This window comes from Cetorhinus maximus, chromosome 22, assembly GCF_964194155.1.
Source record: "Cetorhinus maximus chromosome 22, sCetMax3.hap1.1, whole genome shotgun sequence".
Lineage (NCBI taxonomy): Eukaryota > Metazoa > Chordata > Chondrichthyes > Lamniformes > Cetorhinidae > Cetorhinus > Cetorhinus maximus.
The window spans coordinates 75,785,917-75,801,520 of record NC_135900.1 but is presented as its reverse complement, the minus strand read 5'-3'; the positions used below and the strand labels follow the sequence as shown (position 1 = coordinate 75,801,520).

Genomic DNA, 15,604 nt, shown 5'->3' with positions numbered 1-15,604 from the left:
CGGTGTTCTGCACTGAATAAATTGATATGGCAGCATCCAAAGTCTTGGCTCTGACATGGAAGTACCTATTAAGGTTATATAACATGCTTTATTATTCTCAAGATAAAGCCAACTACATTTAAGTCAATGACACTTTATATTCAAGAGCCACAATATGATGTGACTATCTAATCACGATTCAACCAAGTAGCTTAAAAATACTCGAGACACAGAATAAGAAGTGAAATGTAGTTACCCATTCCTCCCAAATTGCCATAAAAATCTATCAAAATTCTAACATGTGAAACAATGCTTGCGATTTAAATTAACGTAATCTTTTTGGGTTCTGCAAAAAAGACTGGTGAGTCACATTAATTCCTTTGAAGACTAAAGTACATTTTTGCCAATTAGTAAAGTTCTTTAGTCAATAAGTAATGAGAAATCCCAAGTGCTTAAGAGTTCCATCTCTCTAGAATCGTCCTTTTAAAGGGAAAAATTAGTCATTAAGTTCATGTTATCTGATGATTCAGTAGTTGGATTTTGTCATGATACAATATGAAGTTCACTGCACAGAAATTCAAACCTTTGATGTAAATCATTGTCCTGATTGCTGTAAGGGCTGATGGAAGATGACCGTGCATCTTTGAAAGTTGAAATGGTAATGTTAACCTCCGTGTGGAGGAACTGTTGTTTGGAATTTCACACCAAGAGCTGTTTGCGTATACGTACTTGGGGGCAAGCACAAAAGGGCAAAACATGCCAATCTTATTTTTGGGCAAAAACTGCAGCTCAAAGGTGCCCCCTTGTGTTTTGTTGAAACTTGTATTTGCAATCTGCAAGCACATTTTTTGCTTCAGATCTCTCTCTAGACAATTTGGAAAAGTTGATAGAGTACAGATAGCAAGTTAAAGAAACAATTTATTTTATAACTATTTGCACTTCAGAGGTTGTACAATCAGAATTCATTCTGTAGTTAAAAGCAGGCATGAGTCTTCAATGACTTATAAATGCAGGTTACTCCAGGCAGTATACCAGGGCCAGACCTGCACATCTGCATGATAACAAGTGCTATACTGACCGCTGCAATGTCAAACCTGAACCCTGACTAAAGTTTAAAAAAGGCAGAAAATCTTCAACTTGAGTGAAATCAGTCCAGGGATGGTTCCACTTGGAAGACAGAGCACGATCGAACTGTGGAACAGGAATATTATTATTAACCATACATTCACTCTGATTATTCAAAGTTCCAGAAGTATTTGCTTTGGGGAAAAAAACTGCTCAAATTCTTTTCCATGTTTTCTTGCCCAACCAACCAAGTGAATACAAAGTGAAGAAGCCTACAAACACACAAAGCAGGCAGTAGAACTTACCAAAAGTAAAACCGTTGCTTTGTTTTTCAAAAAGCTAATTCAAGGTGGCCAATGTTATTTGAAGCTTACAATGTGTTCAGGCTTTTTTCAGTGACATAGAAACAGTGTGGTGCAATAAGTGTCTTTTAGTCTAAACAGTTCCACAACAACTCATTGTAACTGAAGGAAAAATCTGATAGAGTTAGTTGCCTCCGTATAGCCTTACATGAAACTTGCCACAAAAGTAGCTTTGAAAAAAACCTTCTGCAGGCGATTAAATGCACATCCCCAATAGCAAACTAGTATTTTTGCTATCCTGATCCAGACTTGGGATGGGATGTACCTGTATGGAAGCCAGACATCACACGTGAGCTTGTCAGTTGAAATAGCTTTGCAAGGCTTAACAGTACCATGTTATAAACTGATCTGGTCACTCCATCTTGGAAACATCACTAAATTACCTATTGATCCACAGTTTCCAAATAAAAAGGCAAGTATTTGTTTTCAAGTGATGCAGGCTTATTGAGGCATTGGGAGTGTTGGAATCACATTTTCCCCATTGAGAACCAGTTAGGTTAGGGGAAAGGAAGAAATTGTGGTCAGACATACACTCAAGTGAGCTATGATCACATACTTGCAAGCAACTGTCACATTTAGCTTTTTCCACAGATTTAACAGGAACTCTTCAGCTGCACCTACTTTTACCATAATCAGTCATATTGGAGTCAGTTTATCTTTGGGCACAGTTGTGTTGCAGGTGTAGTGCTCAGTTTACACTAAGGCTAGCTAAGCCATTCAAGTCAACAAATAGAGTTCCAGCCTTAGTTAAAAGACATTTTTGCCTCCGAGATCAAGTACTGACCTGGTCACCATCGTGCAGACATGCCCTTTCTCCCCATGCTATGAGCCATGTGTGGCTCAGATCTTGCACTCAACTGGTTTTGAGAGAACAATTTCCACACATTAAATGTAAAAGGAAAACCTTACGAAAAAATACCCACCACAAAAAATCCTTGACAGGGCTGTCAATTCAAACAGATGGCTTCCCAAATCTTTGTGCCACACTAAAACCAAATGGACAAGTTCACAACAACATGCCACTACTGTCAGTCACCCAACAAAAGCAGCAAACAAATGAGGTTCCAATGGATATTGTTTACAGCTATGCAAGTTCTTGCCAGATATTTAGATAAAGCTCTGTTGCTTTAAGCTAAGTAAACAATAAGGTTGATCAGTTAAATGAAAGCTGAATGTTCGAACCATTTTTTCATTGTGATGCAGCTTGTGTGCGAAGGGATTAACCTTATTCCAAGAATCAAATACTCTTATTTAAACACACTGAGTATATACTTCAATAACTGCACTTCCAACCTAAATTATTCTTAAGCAATCACTGCAGGGAAAATATTTATCAATTAAACGAACCAGGGCACTGGATTAGTACAAATAAATGATGCAATTCAAGCACTCGAGAGCAACAGCTCACCGACATTGTTCAGGAGTTAATTTGGGCCAAATCCAAACTGCCTCAAAATAGTTGCTATTGGGAGCTGTTTAAAACTTTGCCAAAGCATCAAGATTTGCCATGAAAGATTCTAAAAGTTCCAAATAATCTAACTTTGCTCTGATCACACTTTTTTTTTTAAAAGAAACTGTTCCCTTCTGTAAGGCCAGAACTCGTGCTCAGCTTTGGTTCCATCAATATTGGCGGCAGAGATCATGGATCAAACATTTGTCTGCTCATGACCATATAAATGGTTTCACCATTATACATCAGAGAAGCCACGAACATCACTACAACTGATATCCAGGAGTACAACTCCCTCACACACACTACAACAGTAACTTATATTTGTATGGCACATCTAATGTAATAACATGTCCCAAGAACAAATGAACACAAGAAGTGGGAGTAGGAGGGGAGTAGACCATGTGGTCCATCAAGACATTCATTACGATCATGGCTGATCTTGGGCTTCAAATCCACTTCCCTCAATTCTCAGACAAAAAAATCTGTCTATCCCAGCCTTAAATGCATCCACAACCATTTCGGGCAGAGAATGTCAAAGATTCACAATCCCTTGAGAGAAGTAATTTCTCCGATCTCAGTCCTAAATGATCGGGCCCCTTATCCTGAGACTGTACCCCCGTGTTTTAGATTCCCCGACCAGCAGAAACAATCTCTCAGTGTCTATCCTATTAAGCCCCTTCAGAATCTTGTACGTTTCAATGAGATCACCTCTCATTCTTATACACTGAGAATATACACGCAATTTGCTCAGCCTCGCATTATACGACAACCCCCTCATCCCAGGGACCAATTTTGTGAACCTTCGCTGCACCACCTCCAACGCAAGTATATCTTTTCTAAATGTGGAGGCCAAAACTACACACAGTACTCCAGATGTGGTCTCACCAAAATCCTGTACAACTCTTACAAGATTTATTTATTCTTGCACTCTAATCTCCTTACAATAAAGGCCTACATGCCAGATGCCTTCCTAATTGCTTGCTGCAACTGAATAACTTGTTGCATTCCTTACACGAGCGCACCCAAGTTTCTTTGAACATCCACACTTTTTCACAATTTTAGAAAATCTTCTGCTTTTCTATCCTTTCAGCCAAAGTGAATAGCTTCACCCTTCCCATCATTATAATCCACTTGACATCTTGTTGCCCACTCACTTAACCGGTCTGTATCTCTTTGCAGTCTGTGTCTTCCCACAGCTTACCTTTCCACCTAGCTTTGTATCATCAACAAACTTAGATACATTACTCTTAGTCTCTTCATCTAAATCATTGATATAGATTGTAAACAGCTGAGGCCCCAGCACTGGTCCTTCTTGTACTCCACTATTCACTACCTGCCCATTTGAAAAAGACCTCTTTATGCCGACTTGCTGCTTTTTATCTATTAACCAAAAGTGCTATACAGAAAGACTATAAAACAAAATGGCACCAAGACGATGCCATAATCAGAGTACCAATTTTGACAGAGGTGTCGGTCACACGTTTCGGTTCAAAAATCTGACCTATTTTGATGCATTTCACTCGACATGTGTTTGTGATTAGTCTCGTTGCTCTTGATCACAATTTTTAAAATGCTGTGGCGTTGGCTATTCTGATCTGCTGAGGCAATTGGAAATCATGACAACATTTAAATTTAAAGGTGAAATGGTGCAGACAATCATGCTTCTATTTGGAGTGATATTCTCAAGGGCAGAAAGGAAAAATAAAGCAGGATCTGCTATCCAAGAGAATCCAAGTCATCAGCACATTGCACTGCTTATTGAAATAAAAGTCCCCTGCCTCATTCGTCCCTCTTTTTTTTTTAAAACACATCTGCTCAATTAATAACTGAGTTGGCTGTTTTTTACACTTAATACTAGTTGGTTGATAAAACCTCCATGGGTAGGGATACAAGGAAGGTCAAGTCACTGAGCCTGCGAGGCACTTTTGTGAGTTAGTTCATGGTACCAATGTGGTATGTTTGAGCTGTGAAGACCACCAAGATTGACAAGAAAGCTGAAAACAAGAGAGAGAGAAAAACTCAAGTGTGAAACGTAAAAGCAAACAGAAAAAGGCAGGCCAGCGCATCAGGCCAGGGTAGTACTTACGCATCATACCTCTGCTGTGTAGCCAATTTGTTCTTATTTTTGTCGACTGTGCTGGATGACTGGTGCAAAAAGTTGGGGTTCAATTTATAAAGTTCTTGAAGCAGCTTCTGTTCATACTCTTGATGTTTACCTGCCTGTGGAAGGATATTAGAAGGAAAAACAAAGCACATAAGACCAGTGAATAGAGGCATTGATTATCAAATGGCTTACAGCACAAGAAATTCTATTTTATATCTATGAAATAGAAGCAAGATGCTTGCATTTCAACGCTCCACAAAGTTACTTGTATTGAGGGGAAAAATCCCTTTACAATTTTCTCAGAACAAGATTCTCATCAGACGATCAATTATGCAGCACTACACTGATTCCTCCCCACTCACCCAAATAGAAAATTTGTGCTCAATGCTGCATCGAGAAATTTCTTTCTAATTAAAAAAAAGATTTCAGTTGACCTATTTCACAGTGAATTCCACACACTTTTGGAACAGAGACCCGATAGGTTTCAGGTCTGGAATGTTTAGTCCATCTTACCCATCACTTGAACTACATCCACTCAAACAAGTTGCCATGCAACCCACTTTGTCTCTACCCTAGAGGGCCTGCCATCTTTCATACTATAGGCCTGGTTTACTAATACTTATGTTCAAAATCTAGGCTAAAAAACTGAAATGGTTGAGGAGGTAACAAACATTTTCTCCTCTGGTGCCTCAACAACTGTGTCATGTATTGCCACCTATACACTACCAGGAACATACCCAGGCTCAACAAGCTCTGAAGTTAGAATCCAAGTTAACCATTTGCCTGACTGTTTCACAGAATACAGCAGCAACATTAACATGCTAGCGGGCTACTTATAACTTCTAGACCTGTGGCTCGGGGAAGACTTGCTGCTCCATGAGAGTCTGCAAAGCCTGTCAGGCTGTGGAATTCAGTGCTGTTTCCTCTACTCGTGTTCTTCACTAAAAGGAAACATCAGATTATCCTAATGTCCATCATCAAGCGAAGAACCGTGGTAGCACAGTGCCTCAGCTTCAAATCAGGAGCTTGCTTACATATAGGCCTGAAGCAACAGATCTGGATCCAATCATCAAGTAAAGCATTGCCCTGTGCATTAGGCGAGCCTGCCCTCGAGTGCCCGTATTCAGTTTACTTCAACTGCTTGACCAAGTCATTCAAAGCTGAGCACTGAAAGCATGAATTTCCCGTTTCCTTGAGACCACAAGATGACACACATCAAGCACATAAGAAAATAATTAGTATACAGTTCCTCCCTGCATTGAAAATGAATTTCTACTCCACACCAGGAGTTGAGACAGCACAGCACACTCACCACTAATTGTAATAGATCAAACAGGGCACAAGGTTGGTTTAAATGTTCTCAACTTCTGACATATAAGCCCCAAACAGCAGCTCAGTGCAATTATCTGCATCATATCTCTTAGTTTCTGAAGCAGCGAGAGAAAGACCAATCTAAAGATGACCACTTGAGGGCACTCTTGTATAGTCAAACAAACTAATGTAGCTGTGGTCTGAATTATCTTCGATCCCACCATGATTCCCATGGGTTAGGATGAGCAATTGCCTTGTGCTTCTCCCATTCAGAACTTAAAGCTGGCTCACAAAACACTTCTAAAGAATCACATGCTGAGACCTCAAAGTGGATCAAGCAGTGACAGTGGATCAAGCACAGTGCACTCAATTTAATACCAGGGAATACCCTCCTTACTCTTCCAGAGTAAAAGTGAATCCCTTTCAGATTAATATTTTGCAAACTATATTTGGGGAAGTGGATGACATTTGACACTGGTTTTTGAAAGGCAGCATTAATTACCTGAAGGAAAAAGCAGCATCACCTCAGAAAAATACAAGGCAACAGAAATAATGTGAGCAAGTCAACTGATGGAGAAATCTGACCAAGTCAGACCTGCTAGGGCAGGGATGGGGAACCTTTTTATCATCACGGGCCATTCACACATAGAAATAATCTGTCGTGAACCAAACACACACAATCAAATTAATTTAGTTTCTCTTTAAAGAAAAAACACAAACATTCAGCTCACCCATTTTAATGCGATGGCTAAATTTGAATATTATATTGTTAGATATTATCATAATTTAGCTGACGCTTTTATCCAAAGTAAATTCGTAATGGTATATGCTATTTTGAAGGCGCTACAGTCATAGGTCTATGTTTTTAGAAATCTTGCTGTGAGCTGGATCCAGCCCATGGGCCATAGGTTCCTCTGTTCTAGGGTCTAATCACCCTATTTTGCAAATCTAAGCATCACATTATTTTCCACAATGTTCATTCTGGCCGAGAACTGTGTAATTTTACAGCATTGCATTTTAAGAACAATGACAGAAATGTAGTCACTGTTCTGAACAAAATTAAAACAATGATTGTTTTATGAAATCTTATTCCAAAAGGTCATCAAAGCCCCCAGTCAGGCAAACTCTGGCTTCACTGAGTTGAGTTTTGATAGGGCTTTTTGTTCACTCTGTACGTTTTTTGTTTTAGGCTGGTGAACTTACCTGCATTTCTTCTTTAGTGAAACTGGCTGCTTCATCCCCTAGCTCATGCAAATACATACAGTCTGGTTTAGGACATTGCATGTTCTTCAGGAAATAACTGCAATACTTTGTTGTACCTAAAGATGCCTTGAGAGAGAGAGAGAGAGAGAGAGAGGGAGAGAAAGAGAGAGAAAGAAAATAAGTGTCCACAATTATACACATATAGATACCTAAATAACTCTTCTGACCCAGCTTCAACATTTCGCAGTATAAAGAACTTGGGTAACAACATCAAAATGCCCTGAAGCAGGGCATGGAGTGCCATAACCTCCGGGATCCTGGGTTTAAACCCAATTAACACAAAATAGATGGGTCGAGGTTTCCATCATCAGTCTTTGTCTGATGCAAGCATAAATAGTTCAAGGTTATCCAACTGCTTCTGGGGTCAGAGCTCGTCAAGTGGGACATTACAGTTGCCAATGAAATGAGTTGGACAGTCCCACAACTTCCCACTGAAAATAGGTCAACTCGGTTTACTAGTAATTTGGTTGTCTCACTGCGATGTACTGACGATAAAATATTGTTCATGTTTTTGCTAAGTGTTCTGAGGAAAACAAGGAAGGGACTCAAACAACTCTACAAGAAAACATGTCTTCTGATTTAACAGAGTTTTCCCTATAAATCTGAAACAAAGTCAAATTCTGATAATTCACAAACAGACTGAGATGACTCAGTCACTGTCAAGGCAACTGATTATTTCAGACACTACAATGCATTTCTCATCAAGGGCAGGTAACAACAGTTTCTGGTTGTTCCACGATGCTTTAAGTCAATTCTTTGCATACCAATCAGATGGTTATTTCAGTCAGCAGCAGAATGTGGTGGGAACTCAACTTTATGCATCTGTCCTGTGGTCCGTCTTAACAGTCAAGATCAAGAATGCGTTGCCTTTAAGAATGGTGATAACAGATTCAATAGTAACTTTCAAAAGGGAGCCAGATAAATATTTGAAAGGGAGAAATTATTGGGTTATGCCTGGGGAAAGAGCAAGGGAGTGGAACTAACTGCACAGCTCTTGTGAAGAGTTGGCACGGACACAAGGGGCCAAATTCTCTCCTCCTGTGCTCCAAGATTCTATGGTTGCGACTGGATGCTTTCACAGGATGCTATAATTTTATGGCTCACACATTTGTAAGAACATATGTATGATAAACTCTAGTGACAATTTTTACCGCACTGCGACTTTTTTTTTGGTACAGTATCCAGCAGCATCGAGATCAAAATCAGTGTAAACAGAAACTAAAAGCAGGCACAAGATTCTGCTGACATAATTGAGAGTTTATAACTTATTTCCTTGATCAGGGGAGGGAAAGACACACGATTTAAACACTTGGTTTCATCTTGCACCAACTTGGCTGTAATTCACTTTCACTTCTCAGGTTTATTTCCCTATTTGACGTTTCAAATTACTTTGTGAAAAGCCCTCTTACCACTGAAGCTTTAGACCTCAAGGAAACTTGTGGATCAGGAAAACAAATGTGCTGCGTATTAAGAGACTGAAAGTGGAACAAGCTGCGTGATAAAGAAATTGCTTACCTTAAGTGTTCTGCCATCAACCACAACATTATTTACACACTGTATTGCTCTTAGTGCGTCTTCAGACCGTATGTAGGTTACATAAGCACTAGCACTGGGACCCTAGGAGAAGCAACATTTTAATCAGCTATGAGATTTCAAAAAAGGGATGTTTGCTAACAGAAGTTTACTATCACAATGGGCAAACAAGTTAGAGGGAAAAATGATATAAGGTGGCAGTCCATTGCGATTCTGTCTGATCTTTGGTCGATTATTCCAATTAATCCCACTCCCCTGTACTTTCTGCATAGCCCTATATATATTTTCCCTTAAAGTACCGATCCAATTCTCCAGAAAGTTACTACTAAATCTGCTTCGACCACCCTTTCAGTCAGTATGTTCCAGGAAAAAACTAGTTGCGTAAAAAAAAAACTCTCATCTCCACTCATTCATTTGCCAATCACCTTAAATCTACCTCTTTGGTTACCAATCCTTCTGTCATTGAATACAGTTTTTCCTTATTCACTTGATCAAAACCATTTATGATTCATCAAATCTTTGAACCTTCTCTGCTGAAAGGAGACCAACAGATTATTCAGTGTCTATACAAAATTCAAGGCTCTCTGGTGCCATTCTGGCACATCCTCTTCAAGGCGTTAATGTCCTTCCGAAAGTATAGTGCCCAGAATTGAATACAATACTATAGCTGAGGCCTAACCAGTGTTTTCCAAAAGCTTAGTGCAACTTCATTACTTATATACTCTATTAATAAATAAATTCAATTTATTCAGCTTGTCCTGCTACCTTCAGATATTTGCGTACATACATCACCAGGTCCAATGTTGCTGCACCCCCTCTAAAATTGTACCATTTAACTCATATCATCTCCCCTTATTCTTTCTACCAAAATGCATCACTTCTCACTTAAGCTTCATCTGCCCATTTTATTAGTCTATGGCTGAAGTTTTCGTTAAACTATATTCCTTTTTTTTGGCAACATTTCTGAATTCTATGTCATCTGCAAGTTGAGGTCATTATTCTGTATAGTGTCAGCTGCTGTTCAGTGGGTAGCACCCACCTCTGAACCACAAAGTTCCAGGTTCAAGTCCCACTCCAGAGCTCGAGTGCAAAAATCAAGGCTGACACTCCAGTGCAGTACCAAGGAAGATGCATTGTCGGAGGTGCCGTCTTTCAGCCACTAAACCAAGGCCCTGTCTGCCTGCTTGGGTGGATGGAAAAGATCCCATGGCACTATTTAAGAAGAGCGGGGCAGTTACCCCTGGTGTCCTGGCCAATATTTATTCCTCAGTCAACATCCTAAAAACAGATTAACTGGTTATTATCACATTGCTGTTGGTGACAGTGCTTGCTGTGTGCATATCAGCTGCCGTGTTTCATATGTTCCAGATTACTGCCTTTGCCCTTGGGACCATACCCCGCAGAGACTCGATGCATTTCAGTAAAGGTGTTACTGACGGAAGATATGCCTTGCCTTGCCTGCCCTTCCCATGCTGACAATGAATGGATCTCCGATTGAAACTGGCATCACTCGGACACTGATTAACCTTACACGTCTTTTAGTATTTTTAGTTCTACTTTCATAGGTAGGAACAGCAGGCTCATAACTGCTCTCCAAGGTATCACCTTCAACATCATATCAAAGCAACATCTTTTAGTCTGCAGTTGCACAATCTGCTAGTGACCTGATCCAGGTTTATTACATGAGATGGCTAGAACTTTCCCCCATCACTGCTGTCTCATTTACCCAGGGAAAGCATGAAGCAAATGTCATGACAAATATCAATAGACCTCTCCAATCAGATACATTTTACAGATAGATGTATTATTTTATCCTTTCATTCATAGTTTCTCAGAATTCACTTGTCTTCAAACCTGAGATTGCAAAATCTCAGGTTAAAAGCTGCATGCCCCTCAACAGAATACTTAGTGGTTTAAATTGGACATTCTAAGTAAAAATAGTTTGGAATAACTCAAATTAAGAAGTTTTGGTCAGAAAATCAAATGGAGATTTTTTTTAAACTGGTGTGAATTCAAGTTGACGAATGCATGTCGTGGATCAAATTGTGGCTAATTGTCTACATTCAGATGATGCATTTTTAAGACCCCAGGAATCATATCAATTCCACTGTTCACCTGGTCATCAAATCTTATCCAATCATTTCAATTCTTCCAGGGGTGATTCCACCCAACATTCACTAACTTCTGCTCGATTGCCTGCCCCCACCCAGTGTAAACAAACTCTAGCCCTTCAAGTGCAACAGCTGGCTCTCAATGTTTATCCTGAAGATGAACATAGGAATAGGGATAGGCCATTCAGCACCTCAAGCTTATTCCACCATTCAAATTAACAATGGTAAATGTGTATCTCAACCCCATATGTCTTTGAAACCGATCCCTCAATACTCTTACCTAACAAAAATCCATTGACATCATTTTGCTTTCAATTGATCCAGCATCCACAATCTTTTCGGACAGTATTCCAGGTTTCTGCTACCCTGTGTGAAGTGCTCCCTGATTTCCCTCCTGAATGGCCTGGCTGAGACTTTAAGATCATGTCTGCATGTTCTGGATTCCACTAGAGGAAAACATGTTCTTTTATCTACCTTATCAAACCATTAATCATTTAAAAGCCCCAATTCTATCACCCCTCAATCCTTCTAAACTCAAAGGAATACAAGCCATATCGATGTAACCTGCCCTCAAAGTTTAATCCTGTATCCTCCGATGTCTGGTGAATTTGCACCACATCCCCATATCAATGGAGGGGCATAAAAGAATTGCAAGAATCCTTTCAACCCCTAAAATGGTTTTGCTCCCCGAGTCTCTTGCCAGTGTGACCAACAGCTGCCACGTCCTACTTATTTATTTCTTCAACCTAGCATTCATACCCTCTTTTGATTTGAGATAGCACTCCCATGTGGCTGGAAAAAAAGAGGCAATCTACTGAAGCTTTTTATCTTGCAGTCATTAGGACAGCTCGTAAAATAAGCCAACAGTAAAGAAAAGAACACTGCACGAGAAAAGAGTGTGCTGACTGGCTGGCATGTGGACTCCTGATTGGTAGAAGTGTTGTCATTCATGGAGAATGCAGCAGAGAACAGTTAACTGCCGAAGCTTTTATTCAAATTCAAACCAGGCAGGCCGACTCTGATTGGTCATTGAACTTCCATATCTTTTCCTTTGCCCAGAAGCTTGGTCTCCTCTTTCGTGGCAAATAGCTCTTTGTCCTTCCCATGGTTCACCCCGTCCCCTGAACATAACTCACTATGAATCCAAAGTTAACCAGAGAATTTGCATTTAAACCTGGAAACTTGTTTGGGCAGCTCCAGTCTTGGGACAGTAAATAAGAAAAATAAACTTGTGGCCTGATTCGTGAGGCGATGCCGTGGGTTGTTTTACTATGCTAAAGCTAAGTGCAAGTCATTGTTACTCCTGCTGTATATTTTCCTCTCACCCTGCTCAATCACTAATTTTTTTCTCCTTACATATCCATGTTTCTCTCAACCTTCCTTTCATTTTTTCTAAACTCCCATGTTCCACTTGATCTGCCCTTTCTCCTCTGTACTGCATTAAAGACAGATGGCACCAATCTGCACTTAATGGATTCCACCTCCCCCCACCCCACTACCCCAAACCTAAAATCTTGCATTCAGTTGGTTCGGCATCCACAGCAGTTTGGGGACAGATTTCCACGTTTCTACTACCCTTTATTTCTCCCTTCCCACACAAATCTCCAAACTTTTGAAACCCAAGGTTTGGATCGTCGATACACTAATTCTTGACTGATCTCACTTTCTCCTCTGTAGCTTGATTTCACGGCCCTTTGCTGTGGCTTGATAAAATTCAGAGTGCAGGAGTGGGTGGGGGAGAAAATCAATAATGCAGGATAAAGTTGCACTCTGCTCAAATTGCTTCAAGAAGGTTGCCAGAACATCTGTGCCTGCTCCAGTCAAACAACCAAAACTTAGCAGATTTCCTGAGCTTTTGCTGTTATTGTTCTGTAGATCATTAGTGTTTACACGCACAGTAAACCTCTGATACCAAAGCAGATCATGCATGGAATCCTCAATTCATACTGAAATGTGCACAACAGGTGATCAGTCAGATGGTATGCTAGAGGTGCATTGTTTGATGTCAGATGAAGACAACTTTGTGCCTGGCCAAAATTCCTTAAAGCATAATGGAAGCTCACTGTTCAACCATCAGTACCATAAACACTGCTCCAGCATCCCCGCAGGACAACAGCTAGAAAATGAGGAGGAAAAACCAATGAGAAACCGTTAACTGGTGCAACCTTACCTGTGAACCTGCATATGATGTGCTGTTGTTGATGACAACTTTGTGTATTTTACCAAACTTCCCAAAATATTCTGGCCGTTTTAAAACCTGATAACAAAAAAGAAAAATATTTCCACTGGCTTTCTTCAGTCCCACATGAAGACTTACTTCAATTCAAAGTCAGCACAGATTTAATCAGGCATGAATCAGTTCAGAAAAACACAGGAAATGGTTTAATATTTCAAAGAGACAAAACTAATTGCATTGACAAGTTCATTGCAAGGTTTCTGTCACTGCCAATGATACTAGCTGGGGCAACAAGGAACTACCCAAGATTAATCATATAACGTATTCCTTGTGTTATGAAAGCAGGGCTTGATAAGACAGTTATCTTTTAAACTGTCTCCTTCAATTAAATGTTAATGGAATGGCTTGGAAAGGAGATGTGTCCTATGAAATTTGCCTGGAGACAAGCCCATGTGACCTGGTTGCCATGGGGCAGGCCTGGTCAGAACTTATTGAAACTAAGGTGTGCCTGGACACAAGGAAGCGTCAGCTGGTCTTGCTGCATACAGACTCTCAGTCAAACAGACAGATTGGGGAAAACCACCCACAATAGGTGCTGCTTTGCCAAACAGAAGGACTGATTTTGAGTTAACCACCAAGCAGAGTGGTGAGGACAGGTTTCCTGTTTGAGAAAATGAGACTTGTGGAGAGTTAAAAGGCCAAGGAGTTGCCAGAGGGTGCCTTGTTACTGGAAGTCCTTTGTATTATGCTTTAGAAGATTGAGTGAAGGAAGATTCACCTTTGTGGGGCAGGGAGAAGAGATCTGTTTAATGCCAGGAGCAATTTGGGACTTCATACAAAAGCCCACACTTCTGCTGAGAGTGCAGTGTAAATTCAGTGTCACAATTAAGAAGTTTATAAGATTAGTGTGTTTTGGGACTGTATCTTTCAACTTAGAGTAAATGAAAGGGTCATGTGACCTGTTCTGAAATTTGCCTGACAGCAAGCCTAGATCATTTGATTGTTAAAGATTAAAGAGGACCCAGATTGTTTTATTAGGAAGAAGGTGCAATATGTTTACACTTGGAGACAACGGCAACAGCCTGTGTGCTAACAGTGGATAGACTGAGGGTCTCAGGTCCCAGAAGTGTTGAGAATGTCAGCTTGGAAACAGTTGTGCTTTAAACTGTCCACTTACTTCTAAAATAAAAGAGAGTTGGGGTGTCAAGGATAGCTAACCAGCATCACTACCCGGATACAAGGCCCATGTGATTAACATTGCCATAGAGATGGGCTTTGAGAAGAGATGGCTTGAAGGTATCCCTAAAAGCTCTGAGGCAAGTTAATCTGCCAGAATCCAGGAGAGTAGCTATAGGCAGCAAGATGCTGCAGTTCACAATGGAGGAATGTAGGTGGGAGCTCGCGCTTGGATTGGAAAACCAAACATGTGAAGAGTTAAAAGAGCCTGGAAGAATCACCTAGCTCTTGCTAGAGGGAGAATCACCAGGGGAAAAAACCCTACTGTAACAGATTATTGTGATGAGGTTACAAGTTCCCAGGATGAGAAAGGAAAAGAAGCAATTCCTCAAGACCGAGAATCGCTGAAAACTGGTTCTGGGAGAATTACATGTCTACTTGAAGGAGTGTGAAGTACATCTGTGAAGTGTTTTCAGTTGTGCTAAAAGAAAAAGGGAATGTTCTATTTTGTGATTTAAACTAGAAGTTGACTATAAAGATAGTGTTTAGTTAATAGTGCTTTTAGTCTTTTATGATAATAAATGTCTTAAAAAGTGAAATCTTGCATCATCCTTTCAGCTATTAACTGGGAGTTTGAATGTCTTTAAAAGTTATGAGTCTCCACAGAGATCCTAACAGTGGCACGGAGTTTTCAGTTGTGTTAGGTCAATGGGGAATACCTTTTCTGTACTTAGTCGGCAACTAATGCAATAAGTTAATGTTTAGCCAATGTTGATTTTTGCTTCTTACAGTAACTTCAAACACAAAATCTTGAGGTGGGATTCTGTGTTAGGCATTTACATTATTTTTTTCAAGTTACTGTACTTAGAATTCATGTCAGCCAAGCGTTACAAGTACAGCAAAAATCCTGACTTGCACCCAGAGATCAGTGTGAAGGGTGTGAGATACATGGTTTAAAGTCAAGATTGAGACTATTTTACAAATCAAGGGCTTGAATTTGAATTTCTGATTCTGAATTGAAGCCCTTTCAAAAAGATGATTAACATTGGAAATTAGCAGCTTGAAGCTACA

General features: G+C 40.1%; 1 protein-coding gene across 4 annotated transcripts in view; it reads right to left on the bottom strand.

The window, feature by feature from the left end:
• Positions 1-15,604, bottom strand: part of cnot4b (CCR4-NOT transcription complex, subunit 4b) — a 143,711-nt gene that overhangs the window by 67,161 nt on the left and 60,946 nt on the right. For 2 of the 4 annotated variants that reach the window (XM_078568535.1, XM_078568537.1), the window contains exons 4-7: positions 13,352-13,438; positions 9,053-9,154; positions 7,478-7,603; positions 4,946-5,079 (exon numbers count right to left, since the gene is read on the bottom strand). In XM_078568535.1, the coding sequence (XP_078424661.1) occupies positions 4,946-5,079; positions 7,478-7,603; positions 9,053-9,154; positions 13,352-13,438 (449 nt within the window). The remainder of the gene's footprint in view (positions 1-4,945; positions 5,080-7,477; positions 7,604-9,052; positions 9,155-13,351; positions 13,439-15,604) is intronic. The other 2 variants (XM_078568536.1, XM_078568538.1) reach the window with 1 other exon arrangement.